Source organism: Rhinoderma darwinii, chromosome 4 (assembly GCF_050947455.1).
Source record: "Rhinoderma darwinii isolate aRhiDar2 chromosome 4, aRhiDar2.hap1, whole genome shotgun sequence".
Classification (NCBI taxonomy): domain Eukaryota; kingdom Metazoa; phylum Chordata; class Amphibia; order Anura; family Rhinodermatidae; genus Rhinoderma; species Rhinoderma darwinii.
Window position 1 is genome coordinate 111,920,404 of NC_134690.1, and position 24,861 is coordinate 111,945,264.

Consider the following 24,861-nt stretch of genomic DNA (forward strand, 5'->3'; position numbering starts at 1 on the left):
AATAAAAAAAAGGTCACATATGGGGTCAGAAAAAATGAACACAGAAAAAAAAGTTGACTTAATTGTGAGGTACTTTTACTGTTTCATCAAACTCACAAGTCTGTAACGTAAATGATTATTTCTTGTTTTATACCAATTTTTTTTAATTACTACAAAAATCTGAAAAGTCAAATTTCTCACGATACCCCATAGATGAAGGTATTCATCAATGGGGTATCGTGAGAAATTTGACTTTTCAGATTTTTGTAGGAATTAAAAAAAATTGGTAGAAAACAAAAAATAACCATTTAAGTTACAGAGGGGTGTCGTTTTCAAAATGGGTTCACTTCTTGGGGTTTTCTATTATTTTAAAACCTCTGAGCCTCTGTAATCATGTTACAATGTAGTAAATATCACCAAAGTAGGCATGGTGTTATTTCCCTTCTGAGCTTTGCCGAGTGCCCTAGCAGGAGATAGTAGCCACATGTGAAGTATTGCCGTTCCCGGGAGAACCTGCATAACAATTCATGGGGTAAGTAGCTCCGATAATACAAGCTGGGCACAACATATTTGGTGCTGAATTGGCATAATTGTGAAAAGTTTGCAATTTTTCATGTTTTACATCAAATTCTGGAAAACTCCAGTGGAGTCAAAATGCTCACTACACCCCTAGATATATTACTTGAGGTGTGTAAATTCCAAAATAGTGTCACTTTTTGGGGGGTTTCATTGTACTGGTACTTTAGGGGCTCTACAAATGCGACATGTTGCCTGAAAAACATCCTCATAAAATCAAGGCCCTAAAATCCATATATGCTACTTCATTTCAGAGAAACTGTGTTTGAGTTGAAAGGCAAACTTGGGCCACATATGAGATATTTCTACAAACTGCAGAATCAGGGTAATAAATATTGAGGTTTGTTTTGCTGTTAAGTCTTGCTGTGTTGCAGTAAAAAAATATAATAAATTGGAATATCTGTAAATAAAATTAAACTTTGAAATTTCACCTCCATTTTGCTTTATCTTCTGTAGAACACCTAAAGGGTTAACAAAGTTTGTAACTGCAGTTTTGAATAATGTGAGGGGTACGGTTTCTAAAATGTCGTCATCTATGGAGGTTTCTACTATATAGGTCTGTCAATGTCACTTCAGAACTAAATTGGTCCCTAAAAAAAGGTTTTGGACATTTTCTTGAAAATTAGAAAAATTGCTGCTAAAGTTATAAGCCTTCTAACGTCATAAAAAAATAAGAGGATGTTACAAAAAATGTATGCCAACATAAAGTAGTCATATGTATGGTTAAAATTAATTAACTATTTTGTGTGGTTGGACTATATGTCTCAAAAGCAGAGAACTTCAGATGTTGTAAATTTCTAATTTTGTCAAATTTTCTGTAAATTTTAGATTTTTTAATAAATAATCGTAAAACATATGGAACGAAATTTATCACTAACATAAAGTCCAATGTGTCATGAAAAAACATTCTCAGAATCACTTGGATAAGTAAAAGCATTCCAAAGTTATTACCACATAAAGTGACACATGTCATTGTAACGTCTATGGCCGTGGACCGTCGTCCTGACTTACCCTCTGATGGCCATGGACTAGCGAGTTCCCAGCGGCATCTCCCACCTGGAAGACCCACGGCACTCTCTTCCTGGTCCGGACACTGTCTCCCGCAGGGCGCGTGCACGGCCTTAGGGCCAGTACCCGCACATTTGCAGAATAACTGCAATTAGCCCAGAATGTTTCTGGACTATAAAAGGGGCTCTGCCCTCTCGATCTTTGCCTGAGTGTTGTTGTGTTACCTTAAGTTTGTCCTTGCAAATGGTCTCCTAGTGTTTTCCAGTTCCCAGTGTTTCCCGTTCCTGCTGGCTGAACCCTGTATCCCGTGCTACCGTGCCTTCAAGAATTGGTGTCGCGTTGTGCCCTCCGCTGCATTTATTGTGTCGCACTCCGCCGGGTGTCTGTCTACTATCGGAGCCTCATCTTAGCCTGAATCCACTGCTACTGTCCACATTGCCTCAGGTTAACCCCTTCCCGCCCAATCACGTACAGTAACGTGATGGAAACTGGTGTCTTAACGCTTTTTCACATTACTGTATGTGAAGGAGATGAAGCTAGCTCAGGAGCTGAGCCCACACCATCACCGCCGGGTGACAGCTGTATGTTACAGCTGGCACACTGAGGTATCAGCCAGGACCGGAGCTAGTATCCGATCCGGCCGATTAAACCCTCACATGCTGCGTTCAATAGAGATCGCAGCATGTGAGGAGTTTTTAGCCACCGGCACCCCAGCAACGTGATCGCTGGGTTGCCGGTGGCTGCAAAGGCCATCGGAGGCCTAATACTTACCTTGCCAGCAACGGAAGCCTCCTATGCCCCGCTCGGCGGCGGGGCCTAAAAGGCTTCCGGTACCATCGGCAAGATGGCACTGGCTCAGCTTCCGGCTCAGAAGCTGAGCCGGCGTCATCAGCAGTGTGTGTCTGCTGTATGTTACAGCGGACACCCCGATCTATCAGCAGGAACCGGAGCTAGCTCCGATTCCTGGCATTAACCCCTTCGATGCAGCAATCCATTGCGATCGCTGCATCTTAGAGGTTTGTAGCAAAATCGGCAGCCTGCCATGCGATGGCAAGGCTGGCGACTGCTACTATGGCAACAGAAGCCCTAACAATGGCCTCCTGTCTGCAATTGTGGAAGCTAATTAGTCCCCGTCCAGAGGCGGAGCCTGATCGGCTTGCTGTCAGTGATGGAAACTGGTGTCTTAACGCTTTTTCACATTACTGTATGTGAAGGAGATGAAGCTAGCTCAGGAGCTGAGCCCGCACCATCACTGCCGGGAGACAGCTGTATGTTACAGCTGGCACACTGAGGTATCGGCCAGGACCGGAGCTAGCATCCGATCCAGCCGATTAAACCCTCACATGCTGCGTTCAATAGAGATCGCAGCATGTGAGGAGTTTTTAGCCACCGGCACCCGAGGAACGTGATCGCTGGGTTGCCGGTGGCTGCAAAGGCCATCGGAGGCCTAATACTTACCTTGCCAGCAACGGAAGCCTCCTATGCCCCGCTCGGCGGCGGGGCCTAAAAGGCTTCCGGTACCATCGGCAAGATGGCGCCGGCTCAGCTTCCGGATCAGCAGTGTGTGTCTGCTGTATGTTACAGCGGACACCCCGATCTATTGCGATCGCTGCATCTTAGAGGTTTGTAGCAAATCGGCAGCCTGCCATGCGATGGCAAGGCTGGCAACTGCTACTATGGCAACAGAAGCCCTAACAATGGCCTCCTGTCTGCCATTGTGGAAGCTAATTAGGCCCCGTCCGTCCAGAGGCGGAGCCTGATCGGCTTGCTGTCAGTGAAAAACTGACAGTTCCAATACATTGCACTACATAGGTAGTGCAATGTATTAGAACATCAAACAAACAGTTGGACCTTCAAGTCTCCTAGTGGGACTAAAGAAAAGTGTAAAAAAAAAAGTGTAAAAAAAGTTAAAATAAAAGTTGTAACAAATACAATAAAAGTTTCCAGTAATAAAATAAAACACAATCTCCCCCTTTTTCGCTTATCAAGTCATTTATTATTGAAAAAAATAATAAACCATACATATTTGGTATCGCTGCGACAGTAATGACCTAAACTATAAAAATATTATGTTATTTATCCCGCGCAGTGAATGGCGTAAAAAAAAAAACTAAAAAACACTGCCATAATTGCTGTTTTTTTGGTCACTTTGTCTTCCAAAAATTGAAATATAAAGTGATCAAAAAGTCGCATGTATCCAAAAATGGTGCCTATAAAATCTATAACTCGTCTCGCAAAAAACAAGCTCTCATATAGCTCCATCGACGAAAAAATTCAAAAGTTATGGCTCTCACAACATGGCGACAGAAAAAATACATTCTCTTTCCAAAAGTAATTTTATTGTGCAAAAAGTTATAAAAAAGTGCTATAAATTAGGTATCATCGGAATCGTATTGGCCCGCAGAATAAAGGTAACATGTAGTTTATAACGCATCGTGAACGCTGTATAAAAAAACTAAAAAACTATGCCAGAATTGCTGTTTTTTTGTCACCTTGCCTCCCAAAAAAAGGATAACAAGTGATCAAAAAGACGCATGTACCCCAATATGGTACCAATAAAAACTACAGCTCGTCCCGCAAAAAAACAGCCCTCATACCACTACGTCGATGAAAAAATAAAATAAGTTAAGGCTCCAATAAGTCAGGAAAGAAAAATATCCAGTTGTGCAGCCCGAGAGGAACATTTCTTCTGTTTCCAAAGGCGATGTATCAAGGCACTAAAATTAGGGAACTAGGAAGGTGAGGGCCCAAACATATCTGCTGGAAGCGAGGGTGCCCGTATTATACCAGGACAACACTTTCCTGGCAAAATTCCCCAAACTGCAAAGGTGCGGAGTGTGGACCAAAAGGGGGATAAGGAAGGACATTTATCAGTGCGACACCGGCCTGTACAGAAAGGATTGTGTCACAGCGTAACACACATCTATGGATTATTTTATATTATTTTTACCTTATTATTATACCACCTGACTATGCCCCTGATGTACTCTGCCTAGCTCACATGTGCCCCCACATTATAAACAGAGACACCAGTAAAACTCCAAACAAAACTATTACCAAGCAAATTCCACGCTCCAAAAGCCAAATGGCGCTCCCCCCCCCCCCTTCTGAGCCATACAGTGTGCCCAAACAGCTGTTTACTTCCACTGTTTTGGTCCCACAGGGACTTTGCAAATGCAACATAGCGACCAGAAACCAAATGCAGCAAAATCTGTACTCCAAAAGCAAATGGCGCTCCTTCCCTTCTGAGCCCTGCCGTGTGCCCAAACAGCAGTTTATGACCACGTGTGAGGTATTGCCGTACTCCAGAGAAGTTGCTTTACAAATGTTCGGGTTCATTTTTTCCTTTATTTGTTGAGAAAATGAAAAATCGAGCTAAAGCTACGTCTTACTGAAGAAAAAGGATTTTTTTTATTTTCACTGCCCAATTCTAATAAAATCTATGAAACACCTGTAGGGTCAAAATGCTCACTTCACCCCTAGATGGATTCCTCAAGAGGTGTCGTTTTCTCAATGGAGTCACTTTTTTGGCGTTTTCACAGTTTTTGGTCTCTTAGTTGCTTTGCAAATGTGATCTGGCCTCCGCAAACCATTCCTGCTAAATTTGAGCTCCAAAAGCCTTTCCCTTCTAAGCTCCGCCGTGTGTCGAAATTGCTTTACAAATGTTGCTTTTTCTCCTTTAGTCCTTGTAGAAATTAGAAAAAAATTAGCTAAACCTACATTTTGTTTGAAAGAATGTAGATTTTCTTTTTCACGGGCCACTTTCAATAATTTCTGCAAAAAACCTGAGGGGTCAAAATGCTCACTATACCCCTAGATAATTTCCTCAAGGGGTGCAGTTTCCAAAATGGGGTCACTTTTGGTGGATTTCCACTGTTTTGGCACCGCAAGAGCCCTTCAAACCTGACATGGTGCCTAAAATATTTTCTAATAAAAAGGAGGCCCAAAATCCACTATGTGCTCCTTTGCTTCTGAGGCCAGTGCTTCAGTGTATTAGCACACTAGGTCCACATGTGGGATATTTCTAAAAACTGCAGAATCTGGGCAATAAATATTGAGTTGCATTTCTCTGGTAAAACCTTCTGTGTTAAAAAAAATAATAGATTAAGAATGAATTTCTACCAAAAAAAATGAAATGTTAAATACTTTTGTGTCAAAAAAAACAAAAGTATAGTAGGTATGATACCTTTATTGGCTAACCATAAAAGTTCTATATGCAAGCTTGCAGAGCACACAGGCTCCTTATTCAGGCGAGTTAACAAATGAATGACTTAGAGAAAAGCACAACATTTAGATGTTGCACAAAAAAGTGAAATTTGAAAATGTCACCTCTACGTTGGTTTAATTCCTGTGAAACGTCTAAAGGGTTATGAAACGTTCTAAATGCTGTTTTGAATACTTTGAGGGGTGAAGTTTTTAAAATGGGGTGAATTATTGGTGGTTACTAATATATAAGGCCCTAAAAGCCGCTTCACAACTGAACTGGCCCCTGTAAAAATAGCCTTTTGAAATTTTCTTGAAAATGTGAGAAATCGCTGCTAAAGTTCTAAGCCTTGTAATATCCTAGAAAAATAAAAGGTTGTTCAAAAACGATGCTAATCTAAGGTAGACATATGGGGGATGTTAATTAGCAAAATATTGTGTGTGTGTGTGTGTGTGTGTGTGTGTGTGTGTGTGTGTGTGTGTGTGTGTGTGTGTGTGTGTGTGTGGTATAACTGCCTGTCTTACAAGCAGATACATTTAAATTTTGAAAAATGCTAATTTTTGCAATTTTTCACTAAATTTGGATGTTTTTCACTAAGAAATATTGAATTTATCGACCAAATCTTTCCACTATCATAAAGTACAATAAGTCACGAGAAAACAATCTCAAAATCGCTTTGATAGGTAAAAGCATTCCAAAGTCATTACCACATAAAGTGACATACGTCAGATTTGAAAAAATGGGTCTGGTCCTGAAGGCCAAAATGAGCTTGGTCCTCAAGGGGTTAAAGAAAGCAGCCATGTTTTTCTAATCCTGTACAACCCCATATAAAAAGCTCAGCATTCTGATACTGTGGCTAACTGAGCAGAGACTGACTGAGGAGGAGATTGATACCGATTATGTTGAGAAAACATAAGACATTTGACTCTCATCCAATAACCAATTGTATATAGTAATTGTAAAAAGTAAATAGTCCAAGACATATGGAAACGTATAAATATATATTTTCTTATACATATATACCTAGTTTATGTTTACTCTAAACATAGCCACAGAACAACCTCCTTTTATCTGGTTGTCATTACCATAATCAGATGTCTTCATTTTAATACATTTTCAACAGATGAGGCTTCGCTTTACGAAGACTAGAAGAACAGAGATTAGAAAGATTCTTTTCTGTCATGTTTGTAAGCTACATAACTGTTAGTACACAGATCCTTGTAAACATGTTGGTCTTGTTCCAAGGCTGGCTGCAGTACAGCAAACAGTAGAAATTATTTATAAAAGTTGGGATGATGGAGAAAAATGATGTGGTACTTGGCAGTGGATAGTGCAGACTGTGTAGGTGGCTGACCAAATGTAATCAGTTCTTGGATTTGAATAGTCAAGAATACCATATAACTAACAAAGCTGGCTACTTATACAAGGGATAGCCTGAACAACACTTTCAAAATCTGGAGTTTCTTATGAAGAACGTCTCCACTGATCAACAACTCAGTGTATGAATTACGGTGGGGAGAAAAACATGACATTAACAGAGGTTTTTCCACTTTAGACATTTGTTGCATATTTACAGGAAATGCTATAAATGTCTGATGGCACATTGACTTGGCCTCAGGAGACCCTCACCTATCAGGAGATTGAGGGTCCCCTGAGGCCATGCCAATGTGGGCAATGTTAGCTGCATACAGGGTAGACTAAACTGAGAAGTCTCTCTCTTTCTCTCTCTCTATTAAAATCTATCGAAGTTATGGAAACAGCCTACCTTCTTTTTCCTTCAAACGCATCCTCACGTATATAGTTATGTCTATCATTGACTTCCATTATAAAAAAAAAAGTATGTGTAAATGTATATTTTTTGTGGTTATGAAAAGCATGGCAGCATATACTTTTGAGAACCCTAAAAAAAATCTGCACAAAAGAAGCCTACAAGAACTTTTAAGTCAACACCTTTGAATTGTTGTGTAAGGAAACATTTTTGGGAGAATACCATTTGACCTGATCAAACCTATTGTTCCACTTAAATTACAAATTGACCAGATAGATAATATAATATTACAGAGGGATTTGGAGAAGCTGGAGGCGTGGGCAGAGAAATGGCAAATTAAGTTTAATGTGGTTAAATGTAAGGTTATGCACTTGCGCCCAAGTATGCATTACCATTAAATAGTAAAACACTGGGTAAAACTGACACTGAAAAAGATTTGGGGATATTAGTGGACAATAAACTTAACTTTAGCAACCAGTGCCAGGCAGCTGCTGCCAAAGCAAATAAGAGCATGGGATGCATCAAAAGAGGCCTAGATGCACATTACAAGAACATAGATGGATGTTTTTACACCTAGGCCTGTAACAAGGACAAGGGGACATCCTCTATATCTAGAGGAAAGAAGGTTTTAACATAATCATAGATGGGGATTATTTACTGAAAGGGCAGTAACACTTTGGAATTCTCTGCCACAGAATGTTGTGATGGTTGGTTCATTGAGCAAGTTCAAGGAGGGCCTGGACGCCTTTCTTGAAAAATATAATATTACAGGTTATGAGTGCTCAAGTTTGGAGACCGGAAGTTGATCCAGAGATTTATTCTGATTGCCATATTTGGAGTCAGGGAGGAATTTTTCCTCTAATGAGGCAATTGGTATAAACCTCATGGGACTTTTTGTCTTCATCTAGATCAACATAGTAGGATTATAGGTTAAACTGCAAATGGACCTGTGTCTTTTTTCAACCTTTTAACTATGTAACTATGCAACTATGATTATGAAAAGGCTCAGCTCATTGGAAAACTGAATGATGCTCAGAAAAATTAAAGGAAAGGGATGGGGTGGATGACCAGCAACAAGATGGATGCATACTGTCATGAAAAATCTAAACATGCATTTATAAAACCTAAAGACAAAAGCAAAATATAGGACAATTTGGGTAAACTAATATGGTTGTTAAGAGTCAAAACGTTACATACAGCACATTCAGCTTGATGGGAAATTACCACTAAATCTCTATCCTATAATATCTGCCACTTAAAAAAGTAATGGAGCCAGGCAACTTCTATGCTATTGGTTCAAAACAGTAATTATTTTGATGTCCTTTAGCTTGACCCCTTCCCGTTATTGGGCGCGACTGTACGTCCTGATTTACAGTGCATTCCCGCAATAGGGCGTACAGTCACGCCCTCTAGATGAAGCGGGCACAGCACCTGTACGCGCTTCATCTTCAGTGTGAGTCAGCTGTAATATACAGCTGACATCCCACTGCAACGGCGGCGATGACGGTTACCGCCGATCGCCGCTGTTTAAGCCCTTCAATGCGTCCGCCACACTGAAGTGGTTGACAAAGGGAGGGGGCTCACTGACAGTCTGAAAGGCCCCATAGAGTAACATAGGTCCATGCGAGGCGCGTGAAAATCACGCGCGTTGCACGGATGTATTACACGTTCGTCTGAATAAGCCCTAACAATAAGGCCCAGTTCACAGAGTTTTTGGGCCTTGATATCGACTTGGACACTGTGTCAGAATCAGCACCAAACAACTTCCAAAACCGCCTCCCATTGATTTAATCTGAAATCAATGGGAGCCAGTCGCGGAAAAAAGAAAAAGCAGCACGTCCTTTCTTGCCGCTGTTCCGCCTCTGACCTCCCATCGAAATCAATGGGAGGCAGAAAATGCATTTTTCGCTGCGTTTTTTGTCTGCTGTCCTCAATCGCCGCGGGCAAAAAACGCAGCAAAAAAACGCGGCAAGATAGTGTGGGCAGGTCAAAATCTGCCTCAAAATTCTTTAAGGAATTTTGAGGCCGATTTTTTTCTGCCTGCAAAATACTCTGTGTGAACACGGCCATACTTAAACAGCACTTTGAGACACTTTACTCACTGTGTCAGAAGAGCTGCTGAGCCACTCCAGTCCTCTTCAGGCTATGTCTTCCAGGCGATGTCTTCGGTACAGACGTCCAGTCCTTCACCTCCAGCCAGGCTCCAGGTAAGTTGTGTCCATGTGTGTCCGCAGCTGCGCGCGCTTCGTTCGCGGGTGCGCGCTTCCGGGCATTCGCGGGTGCGTGAGCGGGCGGTCGCGGGTGCGCGCTCACGGGCGCTCGCGAGTGCGCACGCGCGGGAGTTTGCAGGTGCACGCGATCGGTCACGCGTGCGGGTGGGCAGTGTTTGACGGCCCCCATGACGAGAGGAGGGGCCCGCAGCACACCACATTCTTTTGGTGAAAAAAACGGGCCCCATTGCAGGGGCCTGTTTTTTTCTACCAAAGGCAAGTCGCGGCAGTTGCCGGGCCCCCCTTTCCATTAGGTTTGGCCGGGCCCCTCACATCAGTACCCCTAATACCCCACTGATGGCGGCCCTGGTTACAATACACTGCACTACATAAGTAGTGCAGTGTATTGCACAGGGGATCGAAGATCAGATCTTCAAGTCCCCAAGTAAGTGTAAAAAAAATTTGGAAAAAGTAATAAAAATGTTAAAGAAAAATAAATAAATAAAAAGTTTTAACTAAAAAAAAACAATAATCGCCCTGCTTCCCTGATCAAGTCCTTTATAATTAGAAAACAAATGTAAACATTAAAAAAAACTATACATAATAGGTATCGCCGCGTTCGGAACGGCCTGAACTATAAAAATATCACATTATTTTTACCGCACGGTGAGCACCGTAAAAAATGAAATAAAAAACTATGACAGCATTTTAATTTTTGGTCATCTTGTCTAAAAAAATTTTTTATAAAAAGTGATCAAAAAGTGATCAAAAAGTTGCAAGTATAGTTCCAATAGAAACTACAGTTCGTCAAGCATAAAACAAGCCCTACCACAGCGATATCAACTGAAAAATAAAAAAGTTATGGCGACACTAAAACATGATTTTTTTTTAGAAAAGAGTATTTTTATTGTGAGAACGTAGTGAAACGTAAAAAAAACATATAAATTTGGTGTCGCTGTAATCGTATCCACCCACAGAATGAAGTTAACATGTTATTTAAACTGCACAATGAACACTGTAAAAAATAAAAAACAAAACCCTGCTAGAATTGCTGTTTTTTGGTTTCCTCATCTCCCAAAAAATTGAATAAATGGTGATAAAAAGAAAGCGCATGTACCCCAAAATTGAACCAATAAAAATTACAGCTTTTTACACAAAAAACAAGCCCTCACACAGCTCTGTCAACGGAAAAATAACACGTTACTCAAACGCAATGATGCAAAATGAAGGACCAGACAAATTTTTTAGGTCCAGTAGTTTTTCACTAAAAACCCCACATCATCATTTGCTGGACCCCACACGTGAACCCCGTAGATGCAGAGGAGATGAGGAAACTTTAGGGCCTTGTGCTGCTTATAGGGCTAGTGAAGAAGTTAAAGATTAGGCAATCCTGGAGCGCAGATATTTTGTATAATACCCAAAAACTTGGCCTGTGCATAAAGGATTGGTTCAAAGCGTACCACAGCAATCCATGGATTATTCATTCACCCCATTATTAGATCATCCTATTATGCCCTGATGCACTCCGCCCAGCTTACATATACCCTGATGTACTCCGCCCAGCTTACATATACCCTGATGTACTCCGCCCAATTTACATATTCCCTGATGTACTCCGCCCAGCTTACATATGCCCCCACATTATAAGCTGAAATACCAGTAAAACACCAATAAAAATCTGTGCTAAGTCAAATGGTGGTCCAACTGAGCCTGGCAGTGTGCCCAAACAGCAATTTATGACCACATATGGGGTATTACTGCACTCTGGAGAACTCGCTTAACAATTTATGGGGTGTGTGTCTCCGGTGGTACAAGCTGGGCACAACAAATTGGGCACTGAAATGGAATATCTGTGGAAAATGGCAATTTTCAATCTGCAACATCTATTGTGCACTAATTTTTGCAAAACACTTGTGTGGTCAAAATGCTGACTACACTACTAGATGAATTCCTTGAGGGATCTAGCTTCCAAAATGGGGTCATTTTTTTGGGTTCCACTGTGGTGGTACTATAGCTCAATGCAACATGGTGTCAAAAAACGAATCTTGTAAAATCTCCACTCCAAATACTAAATGACGCTCCTTCTATTTGGAGCCTTGCTGTGTGTCCAAATAGCAGTGTATGACCACATCTGGGGTATTGCCTTACTCGGAGAGAATGCTTTACAAATGTTTAGGTGCTTTTCTCCTATAGGCCTTGTGAAAATGCTAAATTTTGGGCTAGAACGACATCTTTTCGCAAATTTTTTTTACATTTGTTTTATTTTCACATCCCAATTGTAATAAATTCAGCAAAAACCTGTGTGGTCAAAATGCTCACTACACCCCTAGATGAATTCCTCTAGGGGTGTAGTTTACCAAATGGAGTCACATTTCAGGGGTTCTTACTGTACTGGTACCTCAGGGGCTTTGTAAATGCAACATGGCGCCCAGGAATCAATCCTGCAAAATCTGCGCTCCAAATTCCAAATGGTGCTCCTTCCCTGCCGTGTATCCAAACAGCCGTTTGTAACCACATATGGGGTATTTTCCTATTCTGAAGAAGTTGCTTTACAAATCTTAGGGTGCTTTTTCTCCTTTATTTGTTGAGAAAATGAAAAATGTTGAACTAATGCTACGTCTTTTTGGAAAATAATGTCATTTTTGATTTTCACTGCCCATTTCTAATAAAATCTATGAGACACCTGTGGGGTCAAAATGCTCACTACACCCCTAGATGAATTCCTCAATGGGTGTAGTTTGCCAAATGGAGTCACTTTTTGGTCGTTTCCACTGTACTGGTACCTAAGGGGCTTTGCAAAAGCGACATGGTGTCAAGAAACCAATCCAGAAAATCTGTGCTTCAAAAGCCAAATGGCGCGCCTTCCCTCCTGAGCCCTGATGTGTATTCATACAGTAGTTTATTACCACATATGAGGTATTTCCGTACTCTGGAGAAGTTGCTTTACAAAGGTTGTGGTGCTTTTTCTCCTTTATTTGATGAGAAAATGAAACATTTTGAGCTAAAGCTACGTCTTATGAAGTCCTGCCTAAATAATTGTTTAAAAATATTTTATTGGTATAATATTAAAGGATAGGGCACTAATGCCCAAAAATCTGAGTATAGGCGTTGGCAAAACAGATCAAAGATCCCTGATAAAGTGTCTAAGATAAAAAAGTAACGTTTGGTAGACTTTTATATCAATACAACACTAGAGAGGTGTAGTGATTCACACTACTAGTCCATTTGCCATAGCGATACAAAATCACCAAGCCTCATTAAGATGTCCTATATGCACTGATAACAAACATATAGTAACATATGTCAGATTTTAAAAATGAGGCTCTGTCATTTGGTCAAAAAGTGGCTGCTGCGGGAAGGGATTAAAAGGGTTTTATAGTTTAGAAAACCCATTTTCATATAACCTATTAGGGAATTATGAGTTAATAGAGGAGGATCCCCTGTTCATCATCCCCATCTCTTGGCCAAGGTAGAGAGCGGTTATAAAGAACGTGTGTCACTCTGGAGGATCTGTCCTGTCCTGTATTAAACAGACAACTTATTGATATGAATGGGCACTGTGGTGGTGCTGCAGGGAAATGTAACCCTTACACCCAGGTTTCCCCACAGATAAAACCTGATCACTTGGGGTCCCAGCTGGGGGACACCTAGTGATCTTATTGTCAAGGGACCCATCTTACAAGTAGGGGTTGTCCAAAGTGTACACCCTTTTTATTCAATGAGTAAATCAGATAATTATCTTGTCAGGTGAGGTATGCATTATCAAGAAATTAAATAGAAATGCCTTTGCATAAAACCTAGATTAACCTCAATATAATTCATGCACATCTCGTAGCTTACCTATGAGCCATATAATGAGCAAATAGTCTATTCCCTCCAAGGCTGGTCCCATTGTGTTCTTTTTCTCTTCATTGTAGACTATGGAATATAGGTTCAGAAGCAGTAGGAATGTAAAGTAAGATGCCCCATGTATGATGAATTTCATGAAAGGCGTGTGGATCATGCGTCCAACTTGTGATTTTGGGGCTAGCAGATAGCACAGAGAAAGGATTGGCCAGCAAATTCCCACAGTTAAGACAATCAATATCTTCTTGCAAGTGTGCTTTCTTCTGTAGCCTGCCATTTGTCCAAACCACACTGTATTGAGAAACTGTTGACAGTTGGATTGTGATACAAACTAAAATAAAAGGAAAAAAAATCAGCATGAAAGTGATTCATGTTGTGTAAGTGACATATGCTTATATGTATGCTTATAATGCAAAAAAATAAATTAGGCAACCTCCACTTTCCAAAGAGTTTTTGATATACTTTTATGAATTTGGCCATACACATGAGATAGCTGGCCAAACCTACAGTTGCAAGTGAACCCTTTGGAATTACCTTAATTTCTGCATTAATTACTAATAAAATGTGGTCCGAATTATCGACAAACACAATCTAACTAAACTAATAACACAAACAATTGTACTGTTCATGTCTTTTATTGAGCACATTGAGTAAACATCCACAGTGGAGAGAAAAAAAGTAAGCCAACCTCTATGTTAATGACTTAAAGCTAATTGGCAAAAGGTGTTTCAATTAAGGAGATGAGATTAAAAGTGTGGGTTTCACGGGTGCTTTGCCCATTAAATAAAGACACGGGCTGGCTTGATTTCTGGTCTGGCATGCGGACGCATTAATGTGGCATCACACAGAGTCCATGTAAGAGTGGAGCCAGACTGTAAGAGAGATGTTTTGGTGCACTGCATGATCACAGTCAGAACATCCTGAGTGTCATTGGAGAGCGTAGAATGAGAGAATGTCAGATGCAAGTGAAGTAATGCACAGGACTGATGGAGTGACAGGGAACTGGATAAATTCGTGCCAGTGTTCGTCACTAAAAAGTCAAATCCTGTGTGTTCTGTTGAGTGGATTACAACAGCTTGCAGCGTCTTGACCATAACCGGGCTGCTGTGTACCTTGGGTCTGTCGGGGAGAGTGATCAGTGACAGGACGAGGTCCCTATGTGTGTATCCAATAAGTGGTTGCAGACCACTTTCAGCATTAATCCTGTACCGAGGGTGTCTGAAGTCCAAGTCACCCCTGCCACAAGTGTGACCAAGGACCAGAGACTGTAACCATCAAGCTAAGTGCTCTTCAGAGACCGTAACCACCAGGCAAAGTGCTCTTCATAGATTTTAACCGCCAAGCTGTGTGACAAGCCTGTAGCCACTACACTAAGTGCGACTGTTGTGGCCATTACGCTTTGTGCACAAACTGGAGTAAAGGTCTTGTTTCTTTGAATTGTACTATGTCTGCCTTCATTACTGTGCAATTCTTTGGTGTGGTCCAGTGTGAGGGTCAAGAAACACCGGTCCGACACTACATAAATCTTATGGTTACCGAAATTATAATTTTTTACATATTTATTATTTATTTCTAAATAAGAGTCCACAACTCTGAACACATACAGTATGATGCCCATTAAGATTGTCACCCATTGTAAAAAATATATATATATGTTTCCTTTGCAGTACTTGGCTGCATAGGAAAGCACAGCAGGCAGTACTGTTCTATCCAGCGAAACAAAAGGCACAGCAAGAGATGCCAAAAGGACACTATTTTGGCATTCGCCAGACCCGCAGGACTCTATGCACACATTTGTACACCGCAGTGTAAATAGACCCAAAACAGATTGCTGTGAATGTTTACATCTCTTTCTGATTGTAGTTTATTCTCAGATACACTGACCTCTTTTTGGTTGTACTTGATTGCCAGCTTTAAACGGCTTAAGTTCATCCGCTCTTCTAGAAGTCCTCTCTTGTCCAATGGTTCATCACTGGACTGATGGTTTAAGATCACTTCCAGCTCCCTAGAATTCCTGGCTTGAGCCAACAAGTCTTTTGCAAAGGTCTTACACTTCTGAGCAAGCTCTTCATAATCATTCCTGAAGGATTCAGAAATGTGAATTAAATGAATGTGGGAAATCTAGAATTAGTTAAATCAAGCGCCCATATCTTAGTTCACACGTAGTGTCTTAAGTGTTGCTTCCACCATAGACACTTGTGATTTTGGCGTTTTTGTGTAAAAATTACTGGGAAATATTTTCCTGTCATTTTCACAAAAATTCAAAACAGTGCAGAATAAGTTATTAAAACCTAAATTAAAAACTCCCAGAAGATTCATATTGAAGACCCGTTAGCATTAAACAAATAAAAAGATTATTTCAATTATTTATTGTTGTGCAAATTTCAGCCAGAAAAGATTTTTTTGTGTCTGTGTCACTGTGACAACACTTCCTTTTCTGAACTTGTGTTATCATCAGGACTCGAAGATAGATAGAAACAACTGAATAGTAGTTACAGAAACAGCGTAGCTCGTATGCTACACTGTTTCTATAACTGCCATTCACTACTATCGGTGTTACGGAAACAGCGTAGCTCAGCGAGTTACGCTGTTTCCATAGCTTATCCATGTATTGTACCAGTGATCTAATGATCGCTGGTTCTAGTCCCCTAGGGGAACTAATAAAATGTGTAAAAAAGAAACATTAGATACATTTTCAGGAGTGTAAAAAATATTACGATTAAAAAAATTTTTTTTCCCCAAGCACAATGTAAAAAATAAAGAAAATTATAATAATTTCATATCACTGAGTTCGTAAAAGTCCGAACTATTACAATATAGCATTATTTGACGTGAACGGCGTAAAAACAAAAATTTGAAAACCCCGGAATCGTAGTTTTTTGGTCACAATAGCGCTAAAAAGAATGAAATAAAAAGTGATAAAAAAATCGTTTGAACCAAAAAATGGTGCTAATAAAAACTACTATACGTCCTTCAAAAAATAAGCCCTTACACCGCTCAAACGATTAAAAAATATAAAAGTTATGGCTCTCAGAAAACCGAACAAATTATTTTTTTTAACCAATAGTTTTTTCTTTGTAAAAGTAGTAAAATATGTTTTGTTTTTTTTCCTATTTTCTATTGTCTAAAACCTGGGTGCGTCTTATAGTCCAAAAAAATACGGTAGTTGAGTTCTTTTTTCTAAAATTTATTTATTTATAAAACATCTTGCAAAATATAGTAGAATCCAAGTAATAATCCGTTATCTTCAACATTGACAAGAATTAACAGGGACTTTATATGGAGAAGCATTTTAGGTAAATCACAATGACATAGGGAATACAGATAGACACTGTAGGAGAGTCATATTAGGTTGAATGCCAGATCGGAGCATGTGTGAGCTATAAATATATATATATATATATATATATATATATATATATATATATATATATATATATATATATATATATATATATATATATATATATATATATAAAGTGCAGTAAACCCAAAACAGAAATAACCCTGCCATCCCAGAATAATCCACTTGTGTTAGTTTTTTCTACATATTTATACTTTGGAAGGGTATTCTGGTGCTGCTTGTTTTATTGCTATGGCAAATGGAGAATCCTGTAGAACATCTTTTTAATAAGTGGTATTGCTGCTTACATTATATTGATTCCAAGGTCAAACAATTTGATATATTTCCAAAGCAAATTAAGGTAACCTATACCATAAAACATTTGAAAATTAAAGGTAGGATATCAGATTGGTGGGGGCATCCGTCACACCTAGGCTATTATGGAATCAGGAGGAGAGAATCCCTCAAGTGTGAGGGCAGGGCAGCCTCTGCTGCGTCAGGAAGCTCCAGTAATAACTGTCCATATTTGGACAGTTATGTCACTTGAAATTCCCAAAATACCCAATAAACGGAGACCAGTGATGGATGCCTAACAGTGGCATTCGTCACCCACAGGCTATAATGGTATTCGTTTAACGGATACGTGATGAACAGGGTCATAAGACTTTATGACATATCCGTTATTTGGATACCATTATAGCCTATAGGTGACGGATGCCACTGTTAGGCACCCAATACAAGCCTTCGGTTAACATATTCGCCGGGAGATTTTCATGACATATGCATTAACCAGTTCAGGACCGGGCTATTTTGAGCCTTCAGAACCAGACATCGTTTAGCCATATTTAGCACGCGTTAGTTAAACAGCTATAACTTTTTTATTTGTTGGGCTAGCGACGTGATTTTTGCAATGTTTTTTTCCATAGACAATGCAGGTTTCTTTTTTTTTAATCATTTTTATATACGTCTTTTTATGCTATTTTAGCATTTGTAGGCTCAAAGTTTGAAAATAATAGTAAAAAATTAAGCTTTTTTACGTTTTAGCTATTTTTTTCTGCTAATAACATAGTTTTACCCTAAAATAGACATTTTATTGTGATCGTCCTCGTCTACCACAAATTTTGATAAAGTACATGTCTATTTTAGTGTAAATGGGTCAAGGCTAGCGTTATGACAATGATTGGCGGGGTGAAAGTTTTTTTGGGGAGCGTATTCTATGTGTATTTATTATAAAAAATGTTTGCACTTTATTTTACTTTTATTTTTTTATTACTATGGTCCCTCCCTCAAAGGTCAGAAACGACCTTTGGGGGACTTTATATTTTTTCTTTCTTATTTTACACCATGTGTTTTCACAGCAGCCCCAGTTGCACAGAAGCCCCAGTTACAGGGGAAATCAGCCCTCTTATAGTGACTATTGTCACTAATAGGGATGTGTTGGGTCTAGTTAGACACAGCAGCAACCTGACACTAAAAGGACCCGGCGATCATGTGACAATTGACATGATCACCGGGACCAATAGAGGCAGCGGCGCAGCCTCTATTCATATACACAGCGTTCATTGAGTGCTGTGTAGTAGAGATCAGAGAACATAGAAGCAGCGAAAGCTGCTTTGTTCTTCTCCTCAAGGTCCCCGGGAGTCACTGACTGTCGGAGACCCGAAATTCAGCTGCCCGATCGATCGGGCAGCAAGCTAAAATCCACGCAGTAAATATCCTATGGCGCCGGTTTTAAGGACCATGACCGCCGGCCGCATATACACAGCCAGCGGTCGGGAGCAGGTTAAACTAAGGACAAAACTTAATGTGAAAAGGGGTTCACTGGGCCAAAGTATATTAGGAAGTTGCAGAACTTTTTATTATACAGACATTGGGGCAGATTTACAAAGCCAAATTAACTAGAATTCTTGCTCGAATTGTGACAAAAATATTGCTCACATGTTGTTTGCCAGATTTATTATGTGTTTTACACACCCTTGCGCCTCACTAGACAGTTTTGATAAGTGTCTAGAAAAGGTAGCACAGCTAAGTGGATTCCTAAAATGTGCCAAATGTGCCACCATTTTGCAACAAATAATAGTATAAAGTAAGCCAGGCAAGAGGTGATGTAAAGAAAAGCATATCTAGCAAGATGCGCCAAATATATCACACAGCGTGCACCACTGAGATAAATTTGGTGCATCTTCTGACTTCCTGGTCTAGTTTTAAGCTGTCTAAATATAAGACAATATTAATAAATTTGCCCAAATAAGTTTAATTTACTGGAAAATTTGTAATTTAAATGACAAACTTCTGACATGTAATAGTGACATGTCAGAAGTTTTGATTGATGGGAGTCCGAGCACTGAGACACCCCCCCCAATCGCCAAAATGAAGCGACAGAAGCTCTCGTGTGAGCGGACGGCCGCTTCGTTTCTGTTCGGCCTTTTTCCGGGAAAGCAGATGCATCGGAGTACGAGCTGATACACTTTCTATTGTGCCTGTACTCCGATACATTGATTTCCGGAAAAGGCCGAACAGAATCGCAATTGGTGGGGGTCTCAGTGCTCGGACTCCCACCATTTTTCTGACATGACTTTGACATGTCAGAAGTTTGTCGAACGTTTAGTTACACTTTAAATATGTATATGAGGGCTAACTCAAACAAGAAACTGATGGTTATTTATATAGTATAAACTACATATAGATATAGCATGAACTAAATTATGCCTAAAAAGTTCTTCAGAAGTGCAACCTATTATATGGTCAAGTACATTTTCTGTGGTTTATTTTTATTACTATATAGAAGTATGTGTTTATAGCCCTCAGTTGGTTTGTTAGGGTATTTTCACACGGGCTATTTTCAGCCGTTTTTTGGGCCGTAAACGTCCCGAAAAACGGTTGAAAAATCGGAAGTAGAACGCCTACAAACATTTGCCGATTGATTTCAATGGGAAATATGGCGTTCTGTTCCGACGGGGCGCTTTTTTACGTCTAATTTTCAAATAACGGCGCATAAAAAGACGCTCCGTAAAAAGAAGTGCATGTCACTTCTTGAGCCGTTTTTCATTGACTCAATAGAAAAACAGCTCCAAAAACGGCCGTAAAAAACGCAGCGAAAAACCCTTGTTTGATTAAAAAAACAGCTGAAAATCAGGAGCTGTTTTCCCTTGAAAACAGTTCCGTATTTTCAGCCGTATTTTGTTAACCGTGTGAACATACCCTTACTGCAAATATTCTTGTACATATAACATTTGTTATTAACCATGTAAAGGACTGCCAGAACTTCCAGTGCTGTTTATGTCTACCAGAGACACTTCATAGTAGTCATTTACTGATTCTAAATGAAATAGAGAAACCTCCTCTTGCTTACCTAAATTCTACCTCCACTAGACTCAGTTCCTTTAAATCTGCACTGAGCTCGAATGCTCGTAAAATAGGATCTTCTTCGGTTAACATGATAAGGGCTGGACTTGCCAAACATCTGTAAATATCAAGTCGAAATCTGCAATAAAAAATGTTATACTACATGTTTATAGATTTTAAAAGATTGTTCTGCAACAATATGTAATTGATGATGCAAATGATTGATCCCTTAAATTGGACCAGTCACCGTTAAACCATTATTAATTATCCGAATGTTAATTATTCTACTGAACACACTTGAGCAAACTACATACAAAGAAGCATATGCACCAAGCTGGAAGACGCAGGTGCCATAAGATAGTATCTATCTCCTATTCATCTTTGGCAGTCCTAACCTGGAGTGTCTCAGACTGTCCTTCTTATTCTTGGCTGTACATAGGGTACACTCACAGCCTACAGCATGAGGCTTTGGAAGAGAGACGTCTTGTTTCAAGAGCATTGTCAGGATCTCGTAGTTGTTTCTGTGAGCAGCTAAAATAACAGGAGCCACGTCCATGGTTGTGGAATACTCTGGGTTCTGTATACGCTCCATGAGTTTCTAAAATGCAAAGCAGATGTTAAAAAAGCAAAAAAATAAAGAATCTATATATTCTGTGGGGGGGGGGGGGATTATCTATCATGAATAATACAGCATGCTCACATGTCTCACCTTAAGTGAGTTGTAACAATAAAACATGTAATAATGGCATCAAATAAAGTTACTACTTCCACCCAGTGTTGATTTGACCCCCCACAAAATCCACCTGTAATTGTATATATGTGATGTGTACTGCATCATCGTCTTAACAGTAAAGATATCCCAATGTCATTACTGTTATTGCAAATGATGAAAACAAGGGAACTATTACTCGGTTTACTAGTATGGGCCATGTAAATAATTCATGCCTCTCCACTCCTCTTTCAGGCTTGTTAGCCATCATCAGTGTCATACAGTTTATATAAAGCATTGTTCCACGGAGTAAGGCCTGAAGAACACCTGGTTTTGGGGTTTTGTGATGGGAATTATTGGAAAATACTTTCCATTTTAGGGTATATTCACACAACGCAAATTTGTTGCAGATATTTCTCCTGAATGGGGCTTGCAGAAATCCATGTGCATGCTGCAGAAAAAAAACATCAACATGTATGGAATTTATTTTCAGTGGCAGAAATTTACGCAACAGATCTGCCACGTGTGAACTTACCCTAAGAAGGTAATTCTATACTTGGCAGTTTTCAATGGAGGACTATAGCATTACTGACTAAACATTTAATATGAATCACATACACCCACTGGATTGCATTGGTCAGCACTTACCACAATAGTTGGCCTTGTAGTCCATTTTGGACGATGATTCAGTAGGATATCTACAGCTCCTACCACTTCAGAGTCTATTGCCACCAGCAATGCATCTGTTGACTATAAAATAATAGATTTAGCAGTTTACATAAAAGTTAACTATGATATTAAAATATAATTTTTTTAATCTAGCACCAGTACTTGTACTTTCGCAATACTTGCCTTAAGACTGAGAAAACCTGAAACTGAGTTTTAAACCAAATTACATATTAGGCAATAGGAAGCAAAAAGGACGATTAGGTAAGCAGAAAAATACCATCTGGCGCACTAAAATGTAGAAAAACTACCCACCCAAAACTTACCAAAGAGCCCTCCACTTCCCTGACATCATCAGGGCTCAGAATAGGAGACCACCTGCTACCCCATATATGGCGACACTTGAGGAGGCATGAGAAGATGGGTGAAAGATGAACAAAGAGAGGAAGACATAATGAGAAATGAGAGGGATAAACATGGGATCATAATGTCAAAATGATCAGTAAAGTGCAGTACACAATGTAAGTTTATAACTGGATTTCACAAATTTCAAATAAGTACACCCGGCCAAGAAACTGCTTATCTGTCATTTGTCCAATTGCATTTGCGCATGTGAAAAATGGCAGTACTTCCTAAATGGTTAATACAATATTTTGGTTAAATAAAATATTTTGCTTGAAATAAAGCTGATAGTCTCCACTTCAATCACAAGTTAAGGGTATGTTCACACGCACTGTTTTCAGACGTAATTCGGGCATTTTACGCCTCGAATTACGCCTGAAAAAACGGCTCCATTACGCCTTCAAACATCTGCCCATTGCTTTCAATGGGTTTTACGATGTTCTGTTCCCACGAGGTGATATTTTACGCGTAGCTGTCGAAAGACGGCACGTAAAAAGACGCCCACGAAAAAGAAGTGCAGAACACTTGGAGCCGTTTTTCATTGACTCCATTGAAAAACAGCTCCAATAACGTCCATAAAATACGCCGCCAAAAACGCGAGTTGCTACAAAAACGTCTGAAAATCAGGAGCTGTTTTCGCCTGAAAACAGCTCCGTATTTTCAGACGTATTGTGCTAAGCCGTGTAAACATACCCTAATTGTTTCAAATCTATTGCGGTTGTGTACAGAGGCTAAATTATGAAAATTGAGTCACTGTCCAAATACTTCTGGACCATATTGTATACCATAAGTACGCTCAGTTCCCTCCATCTTTATTTTATATAAAAGAGGAAAGCTGAAGGAACAACTGAATACATTGGGGGAGATTTAGTAAGCACAATGAGCCAGAATTCTGGCCCAAATTGCGCCCAAAAAAACGTGGTGAACATGGCATGCATCAAATTTAACATGTGTTTTAGACACTTTTTGCACCTTCCTTGACAATTTTGAAAAAGTGTCTAGAAATAGTAACGGAGTCATACATAACATGTTACATAGTTGATAAGGTTGAAAAAAAAATAGGTCCATCAAGTCCTACCGTGTTGAGTCAGAGGATGACAAAAAAACCCAATAACAATTGCCTTATTAGGGAAAAAATTCCTCCCCGACTCCAAACACGGCAATCGGAATAAATCCCTGGATCAACATCCCATCTCCAGAAGCTAATACTCATAAGCTGTAATATTATATTTTTCAATAAAGGCATCAAGGCCCTACTTGAACTTATTTAAAGAATCAACCATCACAATATCTCTCACAGTAAAGAATCCCCGTCTGTGATGATGGGGAAACCTTCTATCTTGTAGACTTAGGGCACGGCAGACGTGGCAGAGTTTTTCCACTGCAAATGTTGGTACAGATTTGGGGCAATTACGCAACGAATCTGCACCAACATTTGCATATTTGACAGGTAATTCAGACGTTGCAGATATCACAGCGGACTTGCCACAGATTTCAGTTTTAGCATTGCAAAGGCTGAAATCCGCAGTGAAATTCCGCTTCTTCTCCGCAACAGACAATGCATGCTGCGGAGGGAAAATTCCGCACCGCAGCCTATGGTCCGCAGCGGAGTTTTCCGCAATGTCTGAACTAACTTGCCTAAAAATGTATTGAAACAAATGTAAAAAACGTCTGCTGGAGAATTCCACTGCGGACTGTCCACAGCGGAATTCCACAGAAATTCTGCCACGTTTGGCCGTGCCCTTAGAGGATGTCCCCTAGTCATAGATACAGTCCATTTATATATTTGTACATTGTAATTAGATTGCCCCTAAGCTGTCTTTTTTCTAAACTAAATGTGCCAGATTTTTTTTAATTGCGTGCGTCATTCTTTAGACGGAAAATATTGATGTAAATTATGCCACCCAAAAGGTGGTGTAAGAAAGAGAAAAGTGTCTAACATATCCAGCAAAATGTGCCAAATTTATCAAACAGCGTGCATAATTGTGATAAATTTGGCACCGTTTCTGCCTGTCTGATGTAGTTTTATCCTGTCCAAATTTTGGAAAGTATTGATAAATCTCCGCCATTGCTTTCAATGGGAATCAGTTGTGCCTTTTTTGTTACCACAAAAGTACAAAATATTCAGGAATAATACTGGAGGTTTTTTACACTGTCTGGCTTGCCTGCTAAGAGCGTTACATGGTATGTTCCTTTGATGTGGCCTGTATGGTCATTCGTTTTAATGTCCCGGATGATGGGAACAACGGACACCACACATGGATCGGTTGTACCCATCTAGCAGGCGTATTGAGGCAGCTTCTGTGAACGCACCCTAAGATATCAATGTTTCTTCAAATCACTACCTTGTCAGGTGTTCAAAATTAAATAGTTTTTTAATGGTTAGACCTCTGGTCTTGAGTAGTTTATATCGATCTATTAAAGTGATTATCTCACCTTTAGGCAAACAGGATAAATGGATGAATTGAATAGTTATCCAGTTGCTCAATTGGGAATAGGACCTAGTCATACATTATGACTTATTAACTATCGCTCCATTCACACTACTGTTATAGTACGTTTAGCTGTCTTCCGTCGGAGGAAGAAATGAACGAGAGTCCAAACGGAAAGTATCGCTTCCGTTAGAATTACCATTGATTTCAATGGCAATTCTTGTGTTTCAGGTACTTTCAGTTTGCCTCCGTTCACTAGGTTTCCGGTTTTTTGCACGGAAGCAAAAAAAAATGGAAACCTAGCAAACGGAGAAGAATGCGTATTGAAGAATGGTTAAAGTATATACACTAAATATGGGGCATAGAGGAAACA

At 39.8% G+C, this 24,861-nt stretch overlaps 1 protein-coding gene across 2 annotated transcripts in view; it reads right to left on the reverse strand.

Annotated features, from left to right (window-relative positions):
* TRPC1 (transient receptor potential cation channel subfamily C member 1) overlaps window positions 1-24,861 on the reverse strand; it is a 94,632-nt gene that overhangs the window by 59,177 nt on the left and 10,594 nt on the right. Inside the window, exons 3-8 of one of the 2 annotated variants that reach the window (XM_075861470.1) lie at window positions 21,981-22,055; window positions 21,637-21,738; window positions 20,675-20,877; window positions 20,287-20,418; window positions 15,476-15,671; window positions 13,586-13,922 (exon numbers count right to left, since the gene is read on the reverse strand). In XM_075861470.1, the coding sequence (XP_075717585.1) occupies window positions 13,586-13,922; window positions 15,476-15,671; window positions 20,287-20,418; window positions 20,675-20,877; window positions 21,637-21,738; window positions 21,981-22,055 (1,045 nt within the window). The remainder of the gene's footprint in view (window positions 1-13,585; window positions 13,923-15,475; window positions 15,672-20,286; window positions 20,419-20,674; window positions 20,878-21,636; window positions 21,739-21,980; window positions 22,056-24,861) is intronic. The other variant, XM_075861471.1, reaches the window with a different exon arrangement.